The 23013-nt window shown below is 36.8% G+C and overlaps 1 protein-coding gene and 1 pseudogene across 1 annotated transcript in view; both read left to right on the forward strand.

The window, feature by feature from the left end:
- SCFD1 (sec1 family domain containing 1) overlaps positions 1-23013 on the forward strand; it is a 110298-nt gene that overhangs the window by 56104 nt on the left and 31181 nt on the right. The window contains 3 exon segments of the mRNA XM_027520639.1: positions 7856-7952; positions 13881-13951; positions 17043-17122. Coding sequence (XP_027376440.1) covers positions 7856-7952; positions 13881-13951; positions 17043-17122 — 248 coding nt within the window.
- Positions 17129-20435, forward strand: LOC113879367 (annotated as a pseudogene).

The following is a 23013-nucleotide window of genomic DNA, read 5'->3' on the forward strand; positions in this document are numbered from 1 at the left end:
CCTAAGAAAAGGAAAAGTCTCCTACATGTATGTCAGAGAAGAAGAAAGAGAAATGGCATACATGCCCTTTCCCCTAGTGCTCCCACCTGAGAAGAAGAGCTCTCACATCTGAATGCTCCTTACTGAGGTAGCTGGCCAAGAATAAGCGGTTAATAAGCTCTTGTGGATTATTGGTGCTGGATCTTCATTTCTGTTTTGCTGCTTCCTGTGGAGAAAGTTAAGAGGTACTGAGTTAGGTCTAAAGACATCCTCTGATCAAGCAAACATGTACCGACTTAGCTCTGTACACACTGAGCAAGACTTAGCTCTTGCTAGCAATGCTAATTTTAACTAGAGCACCTCCTTCAGGGGACTTATTCTTCTCTGGTCCAACTTCTTTATCTTTCTTAGGGGAAAATAAGCTTTCAAAATAAAGTAGAAACTGAGCTGATCAGCACATCAAATTAACCAATGCCCTTTATTCCCTCGGAAACAGTGGTTGCTGACCACATTATTGCCATGCTAACATGTGACATCTAGTGTGTTTGCAAGTTGAATTTTTTGTATTTGATTCCAGTCTATTTATGTCAATGGTATGAGTAGGAAAAGAGGTTTGTTTCTCTAAAACTAAGTTACCTGCCTTAGACTCAGTGAAGGTGGTGATTTAATTATTACTTAATTTAGTAGCTGTGGCAGGGAGCAGACAACAACTGTAAAACATTGAAAAATCTTGAAAGTACTAGAATTGCTTTATGTTGTAATTGTAAACATTTATAAATTTTTGTATCTCGCGTCAAAGAAACTTGAAGTTATAGCTGATACTTAAACATCTGCATTATGCAGGAAAGAAAAAAATTTCAGTCCATGAACCTCAGTGCTCAAGGGAACGGTCTTGGGTCTACCTCAAAATTGACAGACAATTATATGTTTTAGATCTTAAGTTAAATTGTAGTGTTTAAACATGTATATACAGCCAGGTCCTTTTTTATTTTTTCTTTTGGCTTTGCTGGGTCTTCATTGATGCTTGCAGACTTTGTCTAGTTGTGGCATGCGGGGGGAGCTTCTTTCTAGTGGAGGTATATGGGTTTCTCATTGTGGTGGATTCCTTTGTTACAGAGCATGGGCTCTAGGGCGCACAGCCTTCAGTAATTGTGGCACAAGAGCTCAGTCATTGCAGCTCACAGGTTGACCCATGGGATGTAGAATATTCCCGGATCAGGGATCGGACCCATGTCCCCTGCTTTGGCAGGCAGATTCTTAAGCACTGGACCACCAGGGAATCCCCCCCCCCCTTTTTTTTTTCTTTGCATTAACTGACTTTGATTAACTGATCACTGCTCTCCTGATCACTATAGGGAAGAAATTGTACTGTCCTGTAAATCAGAACATTTCTCTGTCTGGATTTTGACTAATCTGTTTTAAATTATCTTTTATCCAGTACACTACTGAGTGAATGTTTATATGACCTTGCTGTCTTTTCTTCAAGGCAGGAGAAAATATATCCTATAGCAGGAAGTCCCCAATGGACAGACTATCACTATCTTCTACCTCTTTTTATCCCAAATAAGATTAGTCATTATCAGAACTTAAAGAAGTTTTCTTTACTCCAAATATGACCAAAGACAACTCTTCAATGTGTGAAATGTCTTTTAGTTTCTCATGCTGAGTTTCTGGAGACTTCTTCCACATCTTCAAAAAACGAAGTGTGGAATTACCTTTCTCTTGCTCTTTGCTCACTTTTCCACCATCAGGTTTCATGAAGATAAAGCTTTGTCATTAGCAAGACTCAATAGATTCATAAAGGTTAAGTTCAAAGAATTAAACACTTCTCACAACTCAGTAGAGAAAATGCACAGCCCAATTTTTAAAAGGGCAAAAAATTTGAACAAAGATTTGACTGAAAAAGATATCCAAGTGATGAATAAGTTCAACATCAACAATCATTAGAAAAATAACAAACTAAAACCATAGTGAGATACCTCTGCATATCTATCAGAATGTCTAAAATTTAAAATATTGATCATGTCAGCTTTTGGCGAGGATGCAGAACTAGAACTCTCATATTTTGCTGGTAGAAATGTAAAATGGTGCACCCACTTTGGAAAACAGTATCTCTGTTTCTTAAAATGTTAAAGACAAATCCATCATGTGCCCCAGCCATTCTACTCCTAAGTGTTTACTCAAGATAAATGAGAGCAAATATGTTCATTATACATGAATATTCATAGCAGCTCTTTGTCATAGCCCCAAACTGGAAATCAGTCAGATGTCTATCAACAGGCTAATTGAGTAAACAAAGTCCAGTATATCTATACAATGGACTGCTGCTGCTGCTGCTAAGTCGCTTCAGTCGTGTCCGACTCTGTGCGACCCCTGAGATGGCAGCCCACCAGGCTCCCCCGTCCCTGGGATTCTCCAGGCAAGAACACTGGAGTGGGTTGCCATTTCCTTCTCCAATGCATGAAAGTGAAAAGTGAAAGTGAAGTTGCTCAGTCGTGTCCGACTCTTAGCAACCCCATGGACTGCAGCCTACCAGGCTCCTCCATCCATGGGATTTTCCAGGCAAGAGTACTGGAGTGGGGTGCCATTGCCTTCTCCAATACAGTGGACTACTATTCAACAATTAAAAAGGCGGTACTATTAATACATACAACAGTATGTACTCAATGAATCTCAGAGTAATTACACTGAGTGAAAGAAGCTACATACAGAAAAAAAGAGCATGTTGTGTTTATAGAAAATTCAGAAAAATGCAGGCTAATCTATAGTCACAGAAAATAGGACGTGAAGAATGGTGTTGGAGAGTGAGAGGAGAGTATTTACAATGAGAGAATTTCCTTAACTGATGTGAATGATATGTTCACTATCTGGATTGTGTATACGGTTTCATGGGTATATACTTATGTTAAAACTTAACCAAATTCTGTGTTTTATATGTTATTTTACTTTGATAAAAGTGAAAAATATAATGCTTAGGGTTCACCTACTTCAGATCATCTATAAATAAGAAAACAGATTTTTATTAAGTCATTGAGAAAAACCAAAGACTAATTTTGGTAATGTGAATTTTTGGCTTTACAGCTTACATGACATATAATAGCAAGAAACAGAGGATATGCTACATAGTTTGTGAGTGGGTAAACCTGGGAGGTTTTTTTTTTGTTGTTTTGTTTTTTTACAGTCTTTTCCCTTATAAGAATATGCTGTAGGTTAAACACAGAGAGTAGAAGCAGACTTGTGATGAACAGTCTCAGATGTTTAAAATAAAAGGAGGACAGATGCATTCCTTAACTTTTTTAAATAGATATCTCACATTTTATTTATTTATACCTTGACTTGTTCTACAGAATTTAAGGTCACTTACAATGACAGCACATAGAATAACAGAATAGAGAATAATTCATAAGCACCAGGGATATACAAATCAGACTAGAAAGTAGAAAATCAAACATTGCCATTATAATTCCTCAGTCCTGTGGACCCCATTTTCCAGAGTCCTTCACAGACCTTCTGAGGAACTTAGGACCAGAAGGAGCCTTGGGACAGAGTTCTTAGCAGAGTCCACAAGATAGTAGTGAGGCTGCTGCTTCTTTGGTCAAATAAAGTTAGAAGGAAAATGTGCTGTGTCTTCCTCTTGGAGATTCATAATGCAGCGTAATATATGCATTTTAAAAGCATTCAAAAAAACCTTAAAACTGTTGACTCTGGAACACTTTTAGGGGTTATTTCTTAACCAACTGTAAGAACTAGCACCCTGCAGAACATATTTTGTGAAATATTCTTCATTTAATCAGTGAAGGAAATATACCTCTTACCTCCAAAAAAGGTAAACTATTCCCTAGTCAATGGCAGAGTTGGAACTCATACCTGAAACTCTTTGTATTTTGTATTTTGTCTTGAAAGTTTTTTTTGCTATGCTATTATCATTGTTATTCTGTTTCAGTCCAGCTCAGTTTATCAAGTAAAGTCAAGAACACCTCATTTAAAGAAATGACTTAAAGAATTTTGCATTCTTTTACTTAACTCCTTCTGATAGTGCCATTTTGGCTTTCTTTCCTCTGTACTTATTGATCACCTATAATGTACAATTCTGTAGATGGTCCTTATTTTAATCCAGTAAAAACATTCACATCTTGATTGTTATGTGAATTCACCACAAATTCACCACATATATGTAAATTATGTGTATTACCCAAAAAATAAATATATACTAATTGACAAATATACTTTCTTTCATAAAGTATATACAAAGGAAGCAATAAACTGTTCTTGAGGAAAATGTAATTTTCCCTACTCTTTTTTTTTTCCCCCCCTACTCTTTATCTATGGTGTATATGGAATCTGACCTGGATTTGAATCTCAACTCTCTACTTCTGCTCTGGTAACCTTGAATAAATTTATGTTTCTTTGTGTCTGTTTCTTCATCTTTAAAATGGGACTAATAATTCCTAGTTTATAGTGTTGTCTGGAGAATTAAGTGAGATAATCTGATTTTGTAGCTTTTAAACCCTGTTCTCTGGTACCCTAGACTCAACAGAGACATTTAATTGGTCACTTGTATCTATTTTATGTTTAGGGTTCTGCAGAAGATTTGGTTTGAGAAAGAGGGTCCTGAGGTTCTGTTTAGAAACATTTGAAAGCCATAGCTGTAAGTAAAGTGCCTTGCACGTACTAGATACTGAACAGATACTAGTTCTCTTATGCAGGTTAGAAGATCTTTACTTCATTCCTTTCCCTCCCCCATGAGGCTCCTTCCCAGTCAGTATACTGAAATGCTACATGATTTTTATTTAACTCCTTTATGGAAATATAGTTCACATACCATACAATTCACCTTTTTAAAGCATGCAATTTAGTGGTTTTTTACTATATTCAGAGTCACACAACCATAATCACAAGGCAATTTTAGAACATTATCACCTTCAAAAGAATGTCTACCCATTAGCCATCAGATTAACTTGTTTTTTAATTCTGCTTCCATTGTTCATTAGAAGTTAAAATGTGGATAAGTTAACACATCAAGAAGAGCAAAATGAGTCTAAGTGAGCCACCTTTCTTCATTTATGTAGGTACACACGTTAGATTCCATTATAGCATTTAGCATACTGAATTTTATCTATTAAATCACTAAAGCTTGATTCTCTGCATTTTTCACTTCTGGAAGTTCATTTATCTACTTTCATAACTTTTAAAGATGATTACTTGATCTGTATATGTCTTGCTCTTAGCTTAGAAATTTGACATATATTTTGTTGCAAGACAGGTGCTTTGTTAGACTCCTAGGGTTAAACAATTAATTAGAAACATTCTAGGAAGTGTATAGTTCTAGAAGGGTATGTAAACCAAAGAGAGTAATGTGGTGTAATCATTGCTGTTATGGAGAAGTGTACGAAGTGCTGTCAGTACACACTTAAGGGCTTAATTAATTCTCCCAGTGAAGAAGGAGATTGGAAAGGAGCAAGAAAGGGAAGAAACAGAGGTTTAAGAGTTATAGAGAAGCTGCAAAGATGCTGGACCTTGAAAAATTAGTAGAATTCACTGGGCAGGTGATGGAGGAGAAATGCATTCTAAAAAAGCTAAGAGAATAATTCAAGCCCAAGCCTTGAGGATTAAAGGCATTCACTACTTTTAATGAAAAGTCAATGAGTTAATTGATGTGACTGGAGGGAACTGAACCTGGTGAATAGTGGTAAAACAGAAAAGTTGGCTGGAGCAGATTATGAGGCCCTGAAAGTCAGCCTAACACCTTATTTTATCTCCTTCCCCCTTCCATTCTTGGCTTTATTCTACAGATAATTAGGCTTTCCCAGTCCATTTAAGTTAACATAGGGCTTCCCTGGTGGCCTAGATTGGTAAGTAATCCGCCTGCAATTCAGGAGACCTGGGTTCGATCCCTGGGTTGGGAAGATCCCCTGGAGGAGGGCATGGCAACTCACTCCAGTATTTTGCCTGGAAAATCCCCATGGACAGAGGAGCCTGGCGGACTGCAGTCCATGGGGTCACAAAGAGTTGGACGCAACTGAGTGACTAAGCACACACAGTTCCTACTACCGTCATTTTATTTCCCAGGAATCTTTGACTTTTTTCACTATTTTCCTTCCTACGCACATTCTCATGTTAGTTATTAAGTATACGTCTCTTTGTTTCCATTCCCACAGTCACCACCATGGTCACTTTCCTAGGATCTCCTTTCTGTTACTTTTGTTCATTTTTGATACTGCATTTTTCCATTCCTAGTACTTCAGCATGTATCTATATTGTTTATTCAAAGTAGCTTTATACAATAATTAAAATAATTCCTGTATCAGGGAATCTAAAAAAAATGTGGAGAGCCATTTGTAAAAAAACAAAAACTCTATTACAAAGTTTATTAACTCTTATCTCAACTTCATTCAAGGAAATTCTCCGTGTACTGGTATAAAATATATTGCTGAGTGAAAACAAGGGACAGCAGAGTATAGTATATTGCCTTTTGTGTCAGAAAGCAGAGGGATATTAGGATATAGATACTATTTGCTTACATTTGCATAGAGAAGTTGAAAAACTATAGGAGAAATAAATAGCCAAAGAAGCAGGTGGAAATGGGGTAGAAAAGGATAGGAGTGAGGACAGGTCTCAGTATATTTACCTTTTCATGTTTTGATTTTCAAGCTGAGCATTTCATCTGTTTAAAGCTCTGGCCTTGTATGCCACTGTGGAGGAGTGGGATTGAGGGGTTGATCACCTGTTGCCCCATGTATGAAATCACTGCTGAATCTGCCATTCAGATCTATCCACTCTGATCAAAGCCCTTTAACCAGGGCTTTCCTGGTGGCTCAGACAGTAAAGAATCCACCTGTAGTTGAGAGACCTGGGTTTCGATCCCTGGAAAAGGGGATGGCTACCCACTCCAGATTCTTTAGCCTGCAGAATCCCGTGGACAGAGGAGCCTGGAGAGCTATAGTCCATGGGGTTGCAAAGAGTTGGACACAACTGAGCAACTAACACACACACACACACACGGACAGAGGAGCCTGGTCAGACACAACTGAGCGACTAACACACACACACAGGCATACTCACACACATACACGATTCCTTTAAGTGAAATGAACTCTGTCTATCCATGTCCCCAAATCACTTTCAGAACAGCTCAGAATTCATCACTTCCTTCTCTACAACTGGTTAATATTTATTTCATTCTGTCATCTTAATTTAATGTTTATTCTGTATTTATATTTTGATTCTTTATTGATATCTCTGTGTTCTCATTTATTTCATGAATGATTTCTACTTAGATTGGTAACACCTTCAGTAGTAAAGCATGTTCTTGTCTTTCATCTAAAGCATAATCTAATAGATACTTCATGATTTTTATATACCTTGGGTTATGAGAAAACCTGCTGTACAGAAAAGCAAAATTTGACTACTTTTGCATTATCTAAAGTTCAAAGTATTTAGTGGGAAAATTAATGAGGAACAGTTTAAGCAATCGAAAATAATTAGGATAACTTTCTGTCTAGTTAGGATAAAAATGTATGGATTTACTCACTAAAAAGTAAACATAACTTGACCCTTGACATTAATTTGCATGAAACAGTGTTATTTATATGGTAGTTACTTATTAATACAATAATTCAGATTTGTGTGATTTTTGTCTTTGTTAACATATGACATGCAGAGTTATTCTAAATTTATAAGTCAAATATAAATGAAATAGTCAATCTCATTTTGTACATTAAGTGTATGGTTAAAAGTAAAATAAAGTAAAAGTAAATTCTACTAGGAAATCAACATTTGTTTTTAAAATTGATCATAGAAAATAGGCACTAGTAAGCAGAGAGGTTTTTAGTATGTTTTTATGGTTTAATGTTCTCTGATACTTATTTTGAAACAGGCAAGAAAACTGGATGTGTATTTTGAATATGAAGAAAAAATAATGAGCAAAACTACTCTGGATAAATCTCTTCTAGATATAATATCAGATCCTGATGGTATGTATCATAAATTTGAGGTTAATATAAGTTTTTCATCTGATGAATCCAGCCTTTCAGTTTGAGTAAAATTTGAATAGAATTATTGTTTTTCTCACAATCTTTGCTATTAATGAGATAATTAAATGAGCTATTTCCTGTTGAGAAGTTCGTAGCATGGCAGTTCCTAAATTAGAAAAATTATTTGCATTTTATTGAACTTTTCTTTGAAGGTATGCTTTATCAATGTATTAGTATATAAGCACTTTTAATATTCATTTGTTTAAAGTGATACATTTGAAGCTCAATTTCTGCTGGCTCAGGCAAGATTTGAAGGTAAAATATTCAAACCAAGCATGACACACATTCTACTTTGGTTTAACCCTATAGAGCTTCCTAAAAAGATGTATCAGTATCTAAAACTGAATTCTGTTTTAAATACTTTGGCAGTTCACTTTTAAAGAAACTCTGTAGACAATCCCTTTATCTAAATATGTGTTTGTTAGATTTTCTTTAAACAAGATATAACTATTTGTACTTGGAATATATAATCTAATTATTGTTTTCAATTACAATGATCATAAACATAGAGTTTTAGCCTCTGAAATTCTCTAAACTTTAGAGACTTGTTGATAATTTCAAAAGAGTTTTCAATTCAGATCTCAGCTCTTTTCAAAAATGAATAAAAATCACATAAGCTATTAAGCTTCTATTTTACATACAAGTTCTTCAGCTGATAATGGTTTTTGAGTTATTATTTTGGTTATGACTTTTAGATTTTATATCAAGTTGGAAGGTAATAAACAATTTTTTGAAATGTTTGTAATTAAAAGGTTCTATTCATAAAAATTTCTGAGAATCCCTATTATTGCTCACACATAAAAAGCTAGATTTGTGGGGAGAACATAACATTTTGAAGGTATGTGTACTTTACAGTGAAAAAATATGTAACATATATCTAAGTCCATCACTTCAGAGTTATTTCTTGTTATTTACAGTTTTGAGTAAAGTTTAAGCAAAAAATATGCTGATTAAAAAAACAATCAGAACTTTTTTCATTTCCCTTACTTTCTCAAACCAATTCATTTTAAAGACGTTGAGTAGAGCAGAGCAAGGTAGACGCTCCTGCACTTGGCAGTCTAGTGTCACTCTTGTTCTTTTAGTCACTAAGTCGTGTTCAGGTCTTGTGACACCATGGACTGTAGCCCTCCAGTCCTCTGTCCTTAGGATTTCCTAGGCAAGAATATTAGAGTGGGTTGTTCTTTTCTTCTCCAAGTACCGCTTTAGTCCAGAACAAGATGTCAGAACCCAAGCAGAATGAGAAGGCATCCACAAATCAGGTAGAGGGATGGTTGGTAATCTAACTGGAGGTATCAGAGTCCCAAGTGAGGTGAGCAGGGTGTCCATATGTGGGAGCAGTTTAGTCCTGGAGTCTGAGGGCCCGTATCAGATTAAGGAGGGTGACCCTGCATGGGACAAACGAGGCATGGGCTCAGATGGGGTGAGAAGTATAGCCAGGCATATGTGTGTGTCCATTGTGGGGAATCAGAACCAGATTGGAGTGAGATGACATCTCTGCAGGCAAGCAGACAGTAGCAGAGTTAGGATATTTGTTACATACAGGGGACTGGTTAAATAAGTAAATACATCAGATAATATAATGGGAGTGAGGTTTCAGGAGCGAGGTTTCCCATTGTCAGAGATGAAAGTTACAAATATTAAAAGGAAGAAAACTAGAATGAATCCTGTAATATTGGACTTGGAGGTGCCGACGTGGACTTGGCATTTTCACTAAATACTTGTCAAATAGAGAAGTAACTATAGATTTTATATGTGTGTGTACTCAAATATATGCATTCCCTAGTTCTGCCACTTGAGCAGGATGAGGAGCAACAGTTCTCCAGTAGTAGAACTTTTAGCTTCTGTATTCCACTTTCCACTAGGACTCATTGGTGAAATAAATGGTTGATTCTAGGAAGAGGAAGTACAAAATAAGCCTGAAACATTGTGTTGTATCAGAAAGCAAGGGAAGTACTCAAAACATGATGGAATGTGTCAAAAAGAACCCAAAAGTCAGCTTGAAGAGGCCCCCAATGGCCAGATCATGACAGTACCAAAGTAAATAATGATGATAACAGATTATAACATACTGAATGAAATAGGAAGCCATGAGTCCATGCAGATATAATTAATGAATAAATAGAAATTTTCCAGATTATGTACACAGTTTCAAAGTACCTCCCTACAAAATACTTATTACTTACAGAGGAAGAAAAATAACTTGATAGAGAAGAAGCCTGATAGATGCCTTATTAGGTAATCCCATTGAACATCACCAATAATGAGTCATACTGAAATAGTGTACCACCCACAAGATTCAGTATAAAAATACAGTATCACTTTTGTTGTATTCCTGTCAAAGATGTACAGCCTGAATCTAATCATGAGGAAATTCAGTCAAAAATTAATTGTGGAGTATTCTACCAAAAGGAAGGAAAAAAATAGCCTATAATCTTTATCAAGGCCATGAAGTCAAGAAAGACTTGAGGAACTGTTTCATACAGAAGACAACTGTGTGTAAGAGATGACAGCTCTTTGCAGCAACACATGATTCTTTTTCCCATAAAGGATATTATAGAGACAGTAGGTGAAACTTGGAGTGACATCTAAGGATTAGATAGTAGTAATGGACCAACACTAATTTTCTGATTTTGATATGTTATTATATTCTGTTATTTTGAAGTTACTGTATTTGGAGAATGTCCTTAACATTTGGGAATGGTGGGAAGGCAGTTCAACACCTTACTCAAATTTTCCAGGGAGAAAAAAAGCTCTCTGAATTATACTTAAAACTGTTCTCTGAAGTATCAAATTATTCAGTGAGGAAACTCTGCCTTTAAAATAGCAGTTGTAGTAGAAACTTGGATGTGACTGGAGGATCCAGCCTTTAGCTGCTAGCTCCAGACTCTGGAATACTCACAGTTGTAAAGGATACATTTTTCCAATTTCCATTTAGTTCCTCTGTAACTAATGTCATTATAAGCATTGCATGCCCTCCAGTTCTTAGTATCCCATGACTTAAAAACTTTAGCAGAGGTTTTAGGGCATTGACCCTGTTGGAATTATAAATATGTTTCTCCTTGTTGAAGAGTGGGAACTGTTCCTTCTCTGAGCAGAATAAGCACCCACTCTTAGAAAAGAGAGAAATATCAATAATCTCAGATATATGGATGACACCACCCTTATGGCAGAAAGTGAAGAAGAACTAAAAAGCCTCTTGATGAAAGTGAAAGAAGAGAGTGAAAAAGTTGGCTTAAAGCTCAACATTCAGAAAACTAAGATCGTGGCATCTGATTCCATCACTTCATGGCAAATAGATGGGGAAACAGTGGAAACAATGGCTGACTTTATTTTTCTGGGCTCCAAAATCACTGCAGATGGTGACTGCAGCCATGAAATTAAAAGATGCTTACTCCTTGGAAGGAAAGTTATGACCAACCTAGACAGCATTATTAAAAAGCAGAGACATTACTTTGCCAACAAAGGTCCGTCTAGTCAAGGCTATGGTTTTTCCAGTGGTCATGTATGGATGTGAGAGTTGGACTATAAAGAAAGCTAAGCACCAAAGAATTGATGCTTTTGAACTATGGTGTTGGAGAAGACTCTTGAGAATCCCTTGGACTGCAAGGAGATCCAACCAGTCCATCCTAAAGGAGATCAGTCCTGGGTGTTCATTGGAAGGACTGATGTTGAAGCTGAAACTCCAGTACTTTGGCCACCTGATACGAAGAGCTAACTCATTTGAAAAGACCCTGATGCTGGAAAAGATTGAAGGCAGGAGGAGAAGGAGACAATAGAGGATGAGATGGTTGGATGGCATCACCGACTTGATGGACATGCGTTTGGGTAGACTCCGGGATTTGGTGATGGACAAGGAGGCTTGGTGTGCTGCGGTTCATGGGGTCGCAAAGAGTCGGAGACGACTGAGCAACTGAACTGAACTTAGAAAAGGCCATGCTATATGCTGAGGATATTAAAAGCAACAGCAGGGACCCACACGTCCCTAAAACTCTGAGGGAGGGAAACCTTTCTCTCATATCTTAGGAGCCCTTACCCCAAGAGACTACAGCAGCCCTCATTCATCTTTCTTTGTCCTCTAACTGCTTTGTCATAGTTGCAGGAAATGGAACAGGGTAACTAAAGCCAAAGCTTTCTGGCTGGAGCACCAAAAAGGGAAGGCCAAGGAAACTGGAAAGTACCAGGGAGGTTACAGAAGGAAGGAAGGAGCTCAGGAAAGCAACCCCATAAAGTTGTTAATGAATTCCTGGGCTCGCCTCTGAGTTGTTCATGCCTAAATCTGATCCTACACAGCAATTCCAAGGACTGAAAGGTGAAGGACAAGATGACCTCCAAATTCCTATACTGGCCACTGGGCAGTGGGACAGAGCCGAGTAGCACTGCAGACGTTTTGAAAATAGAGTCCATGATAGAACCACAACTCACGGAGGCTGGTAGGAACTTTGGCCTGAACCCAGACAGGCTAATTACCTGTTAAAACAAAAATACCAGCTTTATCCTAGGATTTAAACAAGACCCTTCATCCTGTAACCTACTTCAGAATGTTTAAAATACTATATCTATTTGTAAACATAAGAACTTAGGACAGCCTGAGTCTTTATTACCAAGAATCATCTTTATTACCAAGTCTTTGTCATATTTAGGGAGTAAGGATAATTTGAAGATAAAAAAAATCAATGCGTCATCAGTCAGTATGTTTTGAAAAAATTATTCTTGTTTTTATTCTGTAGTGAAGTATAACAATTCTGAGTTCTTAGATGTTGGTATACACTTTGAAGTGAGAATGCATATTGGTATTTGTTGAATAGTGAAACTGAGTTACCTATGAGAACTGTCTTATCACTTTGCACCAGAGCACACCCAGTAACTGAGGGGAGAATAAAGATTCTCTGGACAGTCTCAGGCTTTGGATAATAGAAGTAGCTCAGAATACTCACTGCAAGCAAGAAATTTCTCTGAAATCTTCTATTTTGTCCTAAAATTGCAGGCAAATATAATCTGCATAATACAGTGGTATATTATACTATAGACATATGGTTTTTATAAATCTTCATAGACCTTTCAAAAGGAGGAGAAATACATATTTATTTAGTGGCTCCAATCTCAGAAGTATGACCTTGGGCTCAGTTAGATGATTTTAGCCAGCAAGGTTTCATAAACTAGTGCCTGGTGGGGCAAGCATGCAACTGGTTTCCTAGGATAGTCCCATTTTTATACCAAGTTGTCCTTGCTATGCTATGCTAAGTCACTTCAGTCGTGTCCGACTCTGTGTGACCCCATAGACGGCAGCCGACCAGGCTCCCCCGTCCCCGGGATTCTCCAGGCAAGAACACTGGAGTGGGTTGCCATTTCCTTCTCCAGTGCATGAAAGTGAAAAGAGAAAATGAAGTTGCTCAGTCGTGTCCGACTCCTAGCGACCCCATGGACTGCAGCCTACCAGGCTCCATCCATGGGATTTTCCAGGCAAGAGTACTGGAGTGGGGTGCCATTGCCTTCTCCAAAGTTGTCCTTACATAAGTATTATTTAGCATCCCCCTTTGCATTTCAAAAGGGTTGTGTTTTAGAATTATGTGATTATCCTACCTATACCATTTTTTTCTTTTTGAGTTTATATCTGAAACATTAATCTCAACATTATAGACAGTTTGGAAGATAGACTGCAGATGGTAATCCTGTAGTCCTGTAGTATTTCATCTTTTTCCATATCTGTATTTTACATGATTTTAATTTAGTGCCTGTAACGTTAAATCATTTGAATCAAGCTTATTTTGTCACATTTATGTATGCCTTGAGTTTATAGTCTTGACTATAATACATAACAACTGGAATTATGAAAGTCTTTTTTTTCCCTCATCTGTTTCCCCTTTGTAGCAGGAACTCCAGAAGATAAAATGAGGCTGTTTCTTATCTATTACATAAGTGCCCAGCAAGCACCTTCTGAGGTATGTCCTCTGTATTCAGTTATTGGGAGGAAAGGGGGATACTTACTTGTTTCAAAAATAGAAGTAAAAACCACTATGGCCAAATGATCATTTCATTCCTTCCTTTAAAAGAAAAACAGTTTCTTAAGGCTAGTTCTATTTGCTGCTGAATTTTATAGCAGTATTTGTCACCAAGAGAACGATTTACTTATGAAATATCTCACCACTTTTAAGTTGTTTGAACATGAACAGAATTCAGGTGGCCAAAATTCCTATTTCTGGAAATAACTGTTCTAAACTAAGTTAACCAAGTTTTTGCTCTACTTTTTTTCAAAGATTGAGCTTACCATTTCTCATGATGTGATGATCCTAGAAGTTCCATTTCTCTAAGCTGTAGCCACTAATACTTACAAGAAATTAAGCTTTAACTGAAAAGTTTGGTAATATTTTGCGTTGTTTAAGACTAATGTCCTTTATAAAATACAAAGAAGTCACTCGGAGGAAAATAACTTAAATTCCAAAAGTTATATAAATAATTTCGTAAGATTAAACTTCAGATTCATATCTGTCATATGATTCATGTAAAAATAGCATTGAAATTTTGTACTAAAGTAAAAAAAAAAGCTACTTTTATATTAGAATAAATTTCTAAGAATTATTGAAAAATGATTGGTTTTCCTTTCTAGATTTTTTTTTTCCCTCAGTGGAAGAGTAGATTGTGGGATATTTTGTTGTTTTCGTTTTCTTTAATGAGCCATCAACTGCTTTTGAGGGAAAAAAATTTTTAAGTGTGCAGAGGTAATTGACTTATTCTGAAGGAGAGCAGTGATTTTTGTATTGTTGCTGCATCAAAGACCTGTTCACTCTTTCTGATATTAACTTGTATAGTTTTACTAGATGAGCAACTAGCGTAAGGACCTTGGGAAAGACACCTAGAATGATAACAGCTGTTGCAAACTGCTTTCCCTTGCTGATAGCAATTATTTTTCTGATGTCTGGTGGATTGTGAGGCTTCTTTTTGTTTGACATGTTAAAACAGAAAAGTAAACCAGTATTTGCTTTAGGTCAATTCTGCTTTATACTAGGAATATGTCTCTTGACTTTTAATTTAGTTAGAAAGTTCAGTAGTCCCCCCTTATCCAAGGGAGAGATAATCTAAGACCCCCATTGGATGCCTGAAACCATTAATAGTACCAAATGCCCCCTCACTACCATATATACTGTTTTTTCCTATACATACATACTGATGATAAAAAGTTTAATTTATAAATTAGACACAGAGATGAACAAAAACGGCTAATAAAATAGAATAATTATAACAATATACCATAATAAAAAGTTATATGAATGTGGACTTTCTCTCAAAATACAGTTATTATACTCATCCTTCTCATGTTGATGATGTCAGCTGATAAAATGCCTGTGTGATGAGATGAAATGAGGTGAATGACGTAGGCATTGAGACGTAGCATTAGACTACTATGGGCCTTCTGACGTGAAGGAGAATCATCTGCTTCAGGTGATCCTGTGTCATCAAGCCATGACGATGTTGATGGTTAGATGTCAGGAGCAGAGGATGTCACTGGTTGGGGCAGGACTGAGCAGGACAGCATAAGATATCATCATGCTTTTCCAAACGGGGCACAATTTAAGACTCATGAATTGTTTGTTTCTGGGAATTTCCATTTAGTATTTTCAGACCTTTGTTGACCACAGGAGCTGGAACCTGGAAGGCAAAACTGCTAATGAGAGGTGACTACAATATAAGTTTCTTTCTAGAAAGATCTCTGTCATTAATAGGTGTGTACCTATAGCTTAAGGGATTCTAAAAATCTATCTATAGTATTTTCTTAGGAATATATGAAAGTGCAAATTGCTCAGTTGTGTCCAGCTCTTTGCTACCCCATGGCCTATATAATCCATGGAATTCTCCAGGCCGGAATACAGGAGTAGGTAGCCATTCCTTTCTCCAGAGGATCTTCCCAACCAGGGATTGAACCCAGGTCTCCCACATTGTAGGCAGATTCTTTACCAGTTGAGCCACAAGGGAAGCCCAAGAATACTGGAGTGGGTAGCCTATTCCTTTTCCAGCAGATCTTCCTGACCCAGGAATCAAACCAGGGTCGCCTGCGTTTCAGGCAGATTCTTTACCAACTGGGCTATCAGGGAAGCCCAGGAATTTATGATTTATTTATTTTTGGTAAGAATTATGTCTTTTTATAAGTAATCATTAAGAGGCTTGGGGCAAATTTTGACTATTGATGTCAGATTGAAAGTGTTAGTTGCTCACTTGTGTCTGACTCTGCAACCTCATGGACTGTAAGCCACCAGGCTCCTCTGTCCATGGAATTCTCTAAGGCAGGAATACTGGAGTGGGTAGCCATTCCCATCTCCAGGGACTCTTCCCAACCCAGGGATCAAACCCGGGTCTCCTGCATTGCATGCAGATTCTTGACCATCTGAGCCACCAGGGCAGCTCACTGTCAGATTAACAGCTCCCAGAATATGAAGCAGCTCTGATTGATGGTGAGCTTAAAAGTTTCTTTTCTTAGAAAAGTTTTATGATGGAGTTGCTGTGATAGCTCCCGTGACATAAATTCAACTGGACTTTACTCGTTAGGAAATAAAAGACTAAGAAAGAGAACTATTTAACTGTTAAAAAGTATAGATCACCTGTTGTTCAGTTAATAACTTTGGACATTTACAGTGAATATGAGATGGGACCACCTGATTCTGCAGTGATTCCCCTAAGTCAGCGTCACTGCCTTCATGTTTCCAGTTTTGAAATATTCTTGATCAATCCAGATCTTTCATTTAATGCTTATTCCAAGAACAAACAATCTATGTCAACAGTGGAGGAAAAACTGACTCTGTTGGGCTTGCTGAGGGATGACAAAACACCATACTGCTTAGGTGATTTGGGAGCCTGTTAAAGGTAATTTTCATTGTATGTGATTTTTGTCTTGGTTACTCATTTGGGTGCTCCCTTAAGGTACCACTCCACTTACTTAGGTGCTCATGCCTTTAGTCTAACTTTTTGATTAATCAGATGACAACAAACAAAATGGTCTCTTTCATGAAAGTAAAGGTTTTTGTCATATTCTTATTTCAGGCTGATTTGGAGCAGTACAAAAAAGCTTTAACTGATGCAGGATGCAACCTTAATCCCTTACAGTATATCAAACAGTGGAAGTAAGTTTTGTTTTATTCTTAAGTTCCTGTCATTTAAGAAAGTATAGTGGAAGTCAAGTTCCAAGAAAACTGGAAATGTTACCAAGAAAATTTAATAGTGCCTTATTATTTTTTGTTGTTGTTCAATGGCATAAATATGTATTTCCCCCCCACTTTTTCCACAACTTTATATAAAATAGTGCTGCCTTTTCTTTATTTGCCTTTTCTTTCTTTTTTTTTCCCTATATTTTCTTCACTGGTGTGAGATGAAAAAGTCAAAAACTGAAATGTTTTGGGTCAAATGGCTCTAAAACATTTTTAAGATGTTTTAATTTTCACTAGTAATTAGAGAACTGCAGATTAATATAATGCAAAGATTTAGAAAATGTGCCAAGGATCCAGTAAAATTGATGTGTTTATACTCCACTATTAGAAATATAAATTGTCAAAATTTTGCTCACTGGTATAAAAGGTATTTTTAAAAGAAATAGCTTTGACCTAGCTTTCTCTTAAGAATTAATCCCAAAGAAGAAACTAGAGTTACAAAATCTTAGAAGCAGGTATAATAATCAAATTTTGAAAATCAACCAGATTGTCAAGGAATAGGGTTGAAATTATATCATTTCTACAAGGAATGCCATTGAATCATTACAAATCATGTTGTGGGTTGATTCAGCAGAAGGGGGCAAAGAGGGGTGCTTGGAAGGGGCCCTCGGCTCCCCTGGAGGCAGAGAGGGCTGGGGCCTTGGTGAATGGCTTTCTTGCTGGCCACTTGCGGAATGATTAGACCCACTTCTGGAGGGTCTGGGAGAGGGTCTGGCTCCCATCCCTGAGTTCCCAGGGACTCTGCTACTTGCCCAGGCCTTGGGCATGAGTGTGATTCTCTCCTTGCCTCCATCCCGTCGCCCCCTGGGGGTTTGGATTCAGGATTTGTTCCTAGTGTCCAAAACTTTAATAAGAAACTTACAGAGGCTGATGCTTACCTACAGATCTTGATAGAACAGTTGAAGCTTTTTGATGACAGACTTCAAAACTGCAAACAAAGATGATGAACAGAGAAAGGAAATTGAAACCCTCAAAGAGACAACAAATAGCATGGTAGAATCAATTAAACACTGCATTGTGTTGCTGCAGATTGCTAAAGACCAGTATATTGCAGAGAATCATGCAGATAGAATTATAAGTACTATTAATCCTGTGGATGCAATAGTCCCTTGGAACCTGTGGTCAACACAATGCCTTCCCAGACTGTCTTACCTCCAGAACTACTCAGAGGTTCTGTAAGTCAGAGCAGCATCCATCTTCTCTACCAGTTGGACCTGTATTAGCAACCTTGGGACATTATCAGACTCCAACACCAAATAGTATAGGCAGTGGCCACTCACCACCTAGTAGTAGTCTGACTTATCCAAGCCATGTCAACTTGTCTCCAAACAAAGTCCCAGAGTTCTCTTACTCTAGCAATGAAGATGAATTCTATGATACAGATGAGTTCCATCAAAGTGGCTCATCCCCAAAACACTTAATAGATTCCTCTGGATCTATTGATCCAGTCTTGACACACAGCTGCTCGGGAAATAGTCTAAAGCACCCAGATACCACAGAATCACTTAATTCTTCCATGTCCAATGGAACAAGTGATGCTGACCTTTTCGATTCACATGATGATGGAAATGACGAAGGGAAGGCAAGGTCAGTGGAAGAGCACAAAAGCGTTATCATGCATCTGTTGTCACAGGTTAGACTTGGATCTTACAAAGGTAGTTCTTCCAACATTTATTCTTGAAAAAAGATCTCTTTTAGAAACATAGGCAGAGTTTTTTACACATCCAGACCTGTTTGTGAGTATTAGTGACCAGAAGGATGCCAGAGACCGAATGATTCAGGTTGTGAAATTGTATTTCTCAACCTTTCATGCAGAAAGAAAAGGATCGATTAACCAAAAAGCCATACAACCCCATTTTGGGAGAAATCTTTCAGCGTCAGTGCACATTACCAAATGATACTGAAGAGAGTGCAGAGCTAGTTTCAGAAGGACCAGTTCCCTGGGTTTCCAAGAATAGTGTAACATCCGTGGCTGAACAGGTTTCTCATCATCCACCCATTTCAGCCTTTTATGCTGAATGTTTTATTAAGAAGATACAATTCTGTGCTCATATCTGGACCAAATCAAAATTCCTCAGGATGTCAGTTGGGGTGCACAACATAGGGCAGGGCTGTGTCTCGTGTCTAGAGCATAATGAACATTGTATTCTCACATTCCCCGGTGGCTGCGGCAGGTCTGTCCTCACGGTGCCCTGGGTGGAACTAGGCGGAGAAAGCAAAATTAATTGTTCCAAAACTGGCTATAGCGCAAATATCGTCTTCCACACTAAACCTTTCTATGGGGCCAAGAAGCACAGAATTACCCCTGAGATTTTTTCTCCAAATGACAAGAAGTCTTTCTGCTCAATTGAAGGGGAATGGAATGGTGTAATGTATGCTAAACACTCGACAGGGGGAAATGCAGTTTTTATAGATACCAAGAAGTTGCCTATAGTGAAGAAGAAAATGAGGAAGCTGGAAGATCAGAATGAATATGAATCCCGCTGCCTTTGGAAAGATGTCACTTTCAACTTAAAAATCAGAGACATTGATGTAGCAGCTGAAGCCAGGTATAGACTTGAAGAAAGACAAAGAGCAGAAGCCCAAAAAAGGAAGGAAAAGGAAATTCAATGGGAGACAAGGTTGTTTCATGAAGATGGAGAATGCTGGGTTTATGATGAACCATTACTGAAACATCTTGGTGTTAATTAGGTTGGGAAACAGAGTTTGCTCCTGGTTCCAGGGCAGGAGGCATAATTAAGTGACAGTCTTCCTTTGGGAGAACCTGTTCACCCCCTTCTTATTGCAGTGGTTCCTATCTCAGAGATAGTAGATTTTCTGATGCAGATGAACAATTAAAGCAAGCAAAGCTTCCCTTTTTCCTGTCTGGGAGTTATAGTGTTGATTTTGGTCTTGAGAAAAACTTCAGGTTTTGAAAACAAAATGTCTGCTCCTTTTCCAAATCTCATGGTGTAAATCCCAATCTTAAACTCTGCATTCTAGTACTGCTATTGAGATGTACAACATTTGTTTCCTAGATCATATAATCTTGGGTTCTATATACACATATATATAATATAGGTGGTGCCAGATTTTTCATAAATACTCCATTTACTGTAAATATCAGTTCCTCTGAGTTTTAGAAAATTTAGCACAGTGTATTAAAATCACGTGTTAGGAAATTTCATGGTCTCACCTAAAATAATTTTTATTTTGGAATTGAACTATTATTAAATTGTATCTAACTCTGCCACAGTTTAATTATACTCAATGCTTTTAAGGCTTCATAAAGTAATTTTCCAACAACCACAAAAAAATCATGTTGTGGAAGACTTGTTCAGTGACCATCGGGAAATGGCCATGTATGTTATAAAGTGAAAATATAGTTTACTATTCAGTGATTTGTTTGATAAATAACTTCCTTTGTCTCAGTGATTAGGGACTCTTCTAAACATTAAGAATATAATAATGAATTAGCTAGGGAAGGCCTCGGCTTTCATTGAATTTACATTTGTGTTGAACAATTTGTCAACAAGCAAATGAATGAGCAGAGTTGTGTTAAACCATATTCACCATATTAAGTGATATAAATAAGTGATAAGATCTTAATTTGTTGTGGGTATTAGCTAAAATTTGTTGAGATCAGGGAAAGCCTGTGGGTAGGCAGCCCTTGAGCCAAACTTGGTTTTTATGGTGTAATCCTCTCTTACCTTTCCGTTTATCTGCCTGCATGTGCACGTGTGTGTGTATAGATATACACATATATACATATAAAGCATAACTAAAATGACATTCACTTAAATGCTAATAGTGGGTAAATCCAAGTAGTAGAATTTTTTTTTACCTTTTGGGTTCTTATTTTCCAAATTTTCTTCAGTAATACTTTTAAATTATTTCTTAAAATAATTATTTTTTTAAGAGTAGGGGATTGAATATGCTTTTTTACCTCAGCATATCAAAAAATATGCATGGTATGAGACACATACCAAATTGTTAACAGCAGATATCTCTGAATTGTGAGTTTACAAGTGCTTTTTATTATCTATACTTTTGTTTTTTCAAGTTTTGCTTTTATTTCATTGTGTTCTTATAAGAAAAAAAGTAGACAACAAACCTTAGTTTAACAGAAGGTACTGGAAACCATCTTTTCCGACTTTTATAACATATACACTTAACACATTTGGCTGTGTCGTATGTGTCGTTGTGTTTTACATTATGTGGAACTCCTTAATCAAACATTTGATGTTAAAAGAGTGAAGACAATCTTGGGCATCGTTTTACTTGGTTATAAAATATACAATTTCTGGTTCGTAACATTTTTCTTTCTCATTATAAGGGTTATACCAGTTTATTGAAGAATATTTTAGAAAACTGAGAAAGGTATAAAGAAAATAAAAATGTACCTGTAATCTCCCCATTCAAAGTCTACAAGTAACCTTTAGTGTTTATCCTTTTATGCATATTACATGTTTTTCAATCAGGAAGTCATTGTTACAGATGCAGTTTGTGTTCTAGTTTTCCATTAACTTTCATCATGCCAGTTTTTCATTGTCTTAAATACAGCGGACCCTAGAACAACCTGGGGGTTAGGGATGCCAACCCTCCACACAGTTAAAAATCAGAGTATTACTTAACAATGGGCTGGCCCTCAGTATCCCTGGTTCCTCATTTGAGGATTCAACCAACCACAGATCATGTAGTACTGCAATATGTATTTATTGACAAAAATATAAGTGGACCTGCACAGTTCCAAGCCCATGTGGCTTAAGGATCAGCTACAGTCTCCAATGGTTGTATTTAGTATTTGCTTGATATTCAGCCATATAAATGTAATACTCTTTATTTAACCCCTTTATTGCTTAGATATAACATATTATTTATATTTAGATATTGTTGTTTCTAGTGAAAAGTAAATTTTTGTTAAAGGCAGAAATTCCAGTCTACTGCTGAAAACCATTGATTCACATCCTCCTTTCTGAACAAAATTGTGACTTTTGTGTTTGAAGTTTCTCTAATGATATCAGCAAATTTTGTCCCGATTGAAATAGTGTATTTTTAGTGTTTCATCTTCAAATCTTAGTGATTTCCATTCTTTTATTTTTTACTTTCATAAGATGTTCTTGTATTTACATAGATAATTTTTTTTCCATTGACTAAAGCATTGGAAATGATTAGGAATTATAAAAGAATACTGATTTGCATAAAAATGTTTATGGCATGCTGTTAAAACATTAAAGAATAGTGTGTACAATATGATACTGATTTTGTTTTTAAATCATATATATTGTGTATACATATGTCAAAAGATTAAAAGAATATATGCCAAAATCTTAACAGTGTTTACTTCTAAGTGGTAGAGGTCTTCTAGGAGCATTGTGTTTTCTGGATTCTCTGTAGTGAACATATTCCTAGAAGGAAAATATTTTTTTTAATGCAGCTAAGTGCCATATTTTTGCCCAGCCTTCAAGAATTCTATAGCTAAAAACATTCTGTACATTTAGAAAGATCTGAAAATAAATGACTGTATGCAGTTCAATATAAAAGTGTGTATGTAACTAAAAAGGAAAATCACTGAGTAGCAGAATTAGAATAGCAATAATAAAGAAAGTGATTTTGAGCTGAATCTTAAAAGGAAATGTACAGTTTTTATTGGAGAATATACAGTGAATCTGTATCCCCAAAGGACAGGACAGCATGAATCAAGGCATGTGTCTGGGAATGTGGGAGTATGGAATGTGGAGAACAGTAAAGAGATTAATCAGTATATAATTGTTCTTTTAAAACAGAAAGTCTTTATTTCATGTTAATGATCCTTAAGTTTGAGGAAC

Source organism: Bos indicus x Bos taurus, chromosome 21 (assembly GCF_003369695.1).
Source record: "Bos indicus x Bos taurus breed Angus x Brahman F1 hybrid chromosome 21, Bos_hybrid_MaternalHap_v2.0, whole genome shotgun sequence".
Taxonomy (NCBI): Eukaryota; Metazoa; Chordata; class Mammalia; order Artiodactyla; family Bovidae; genus Bos; species Bos indicus x Bos taurus.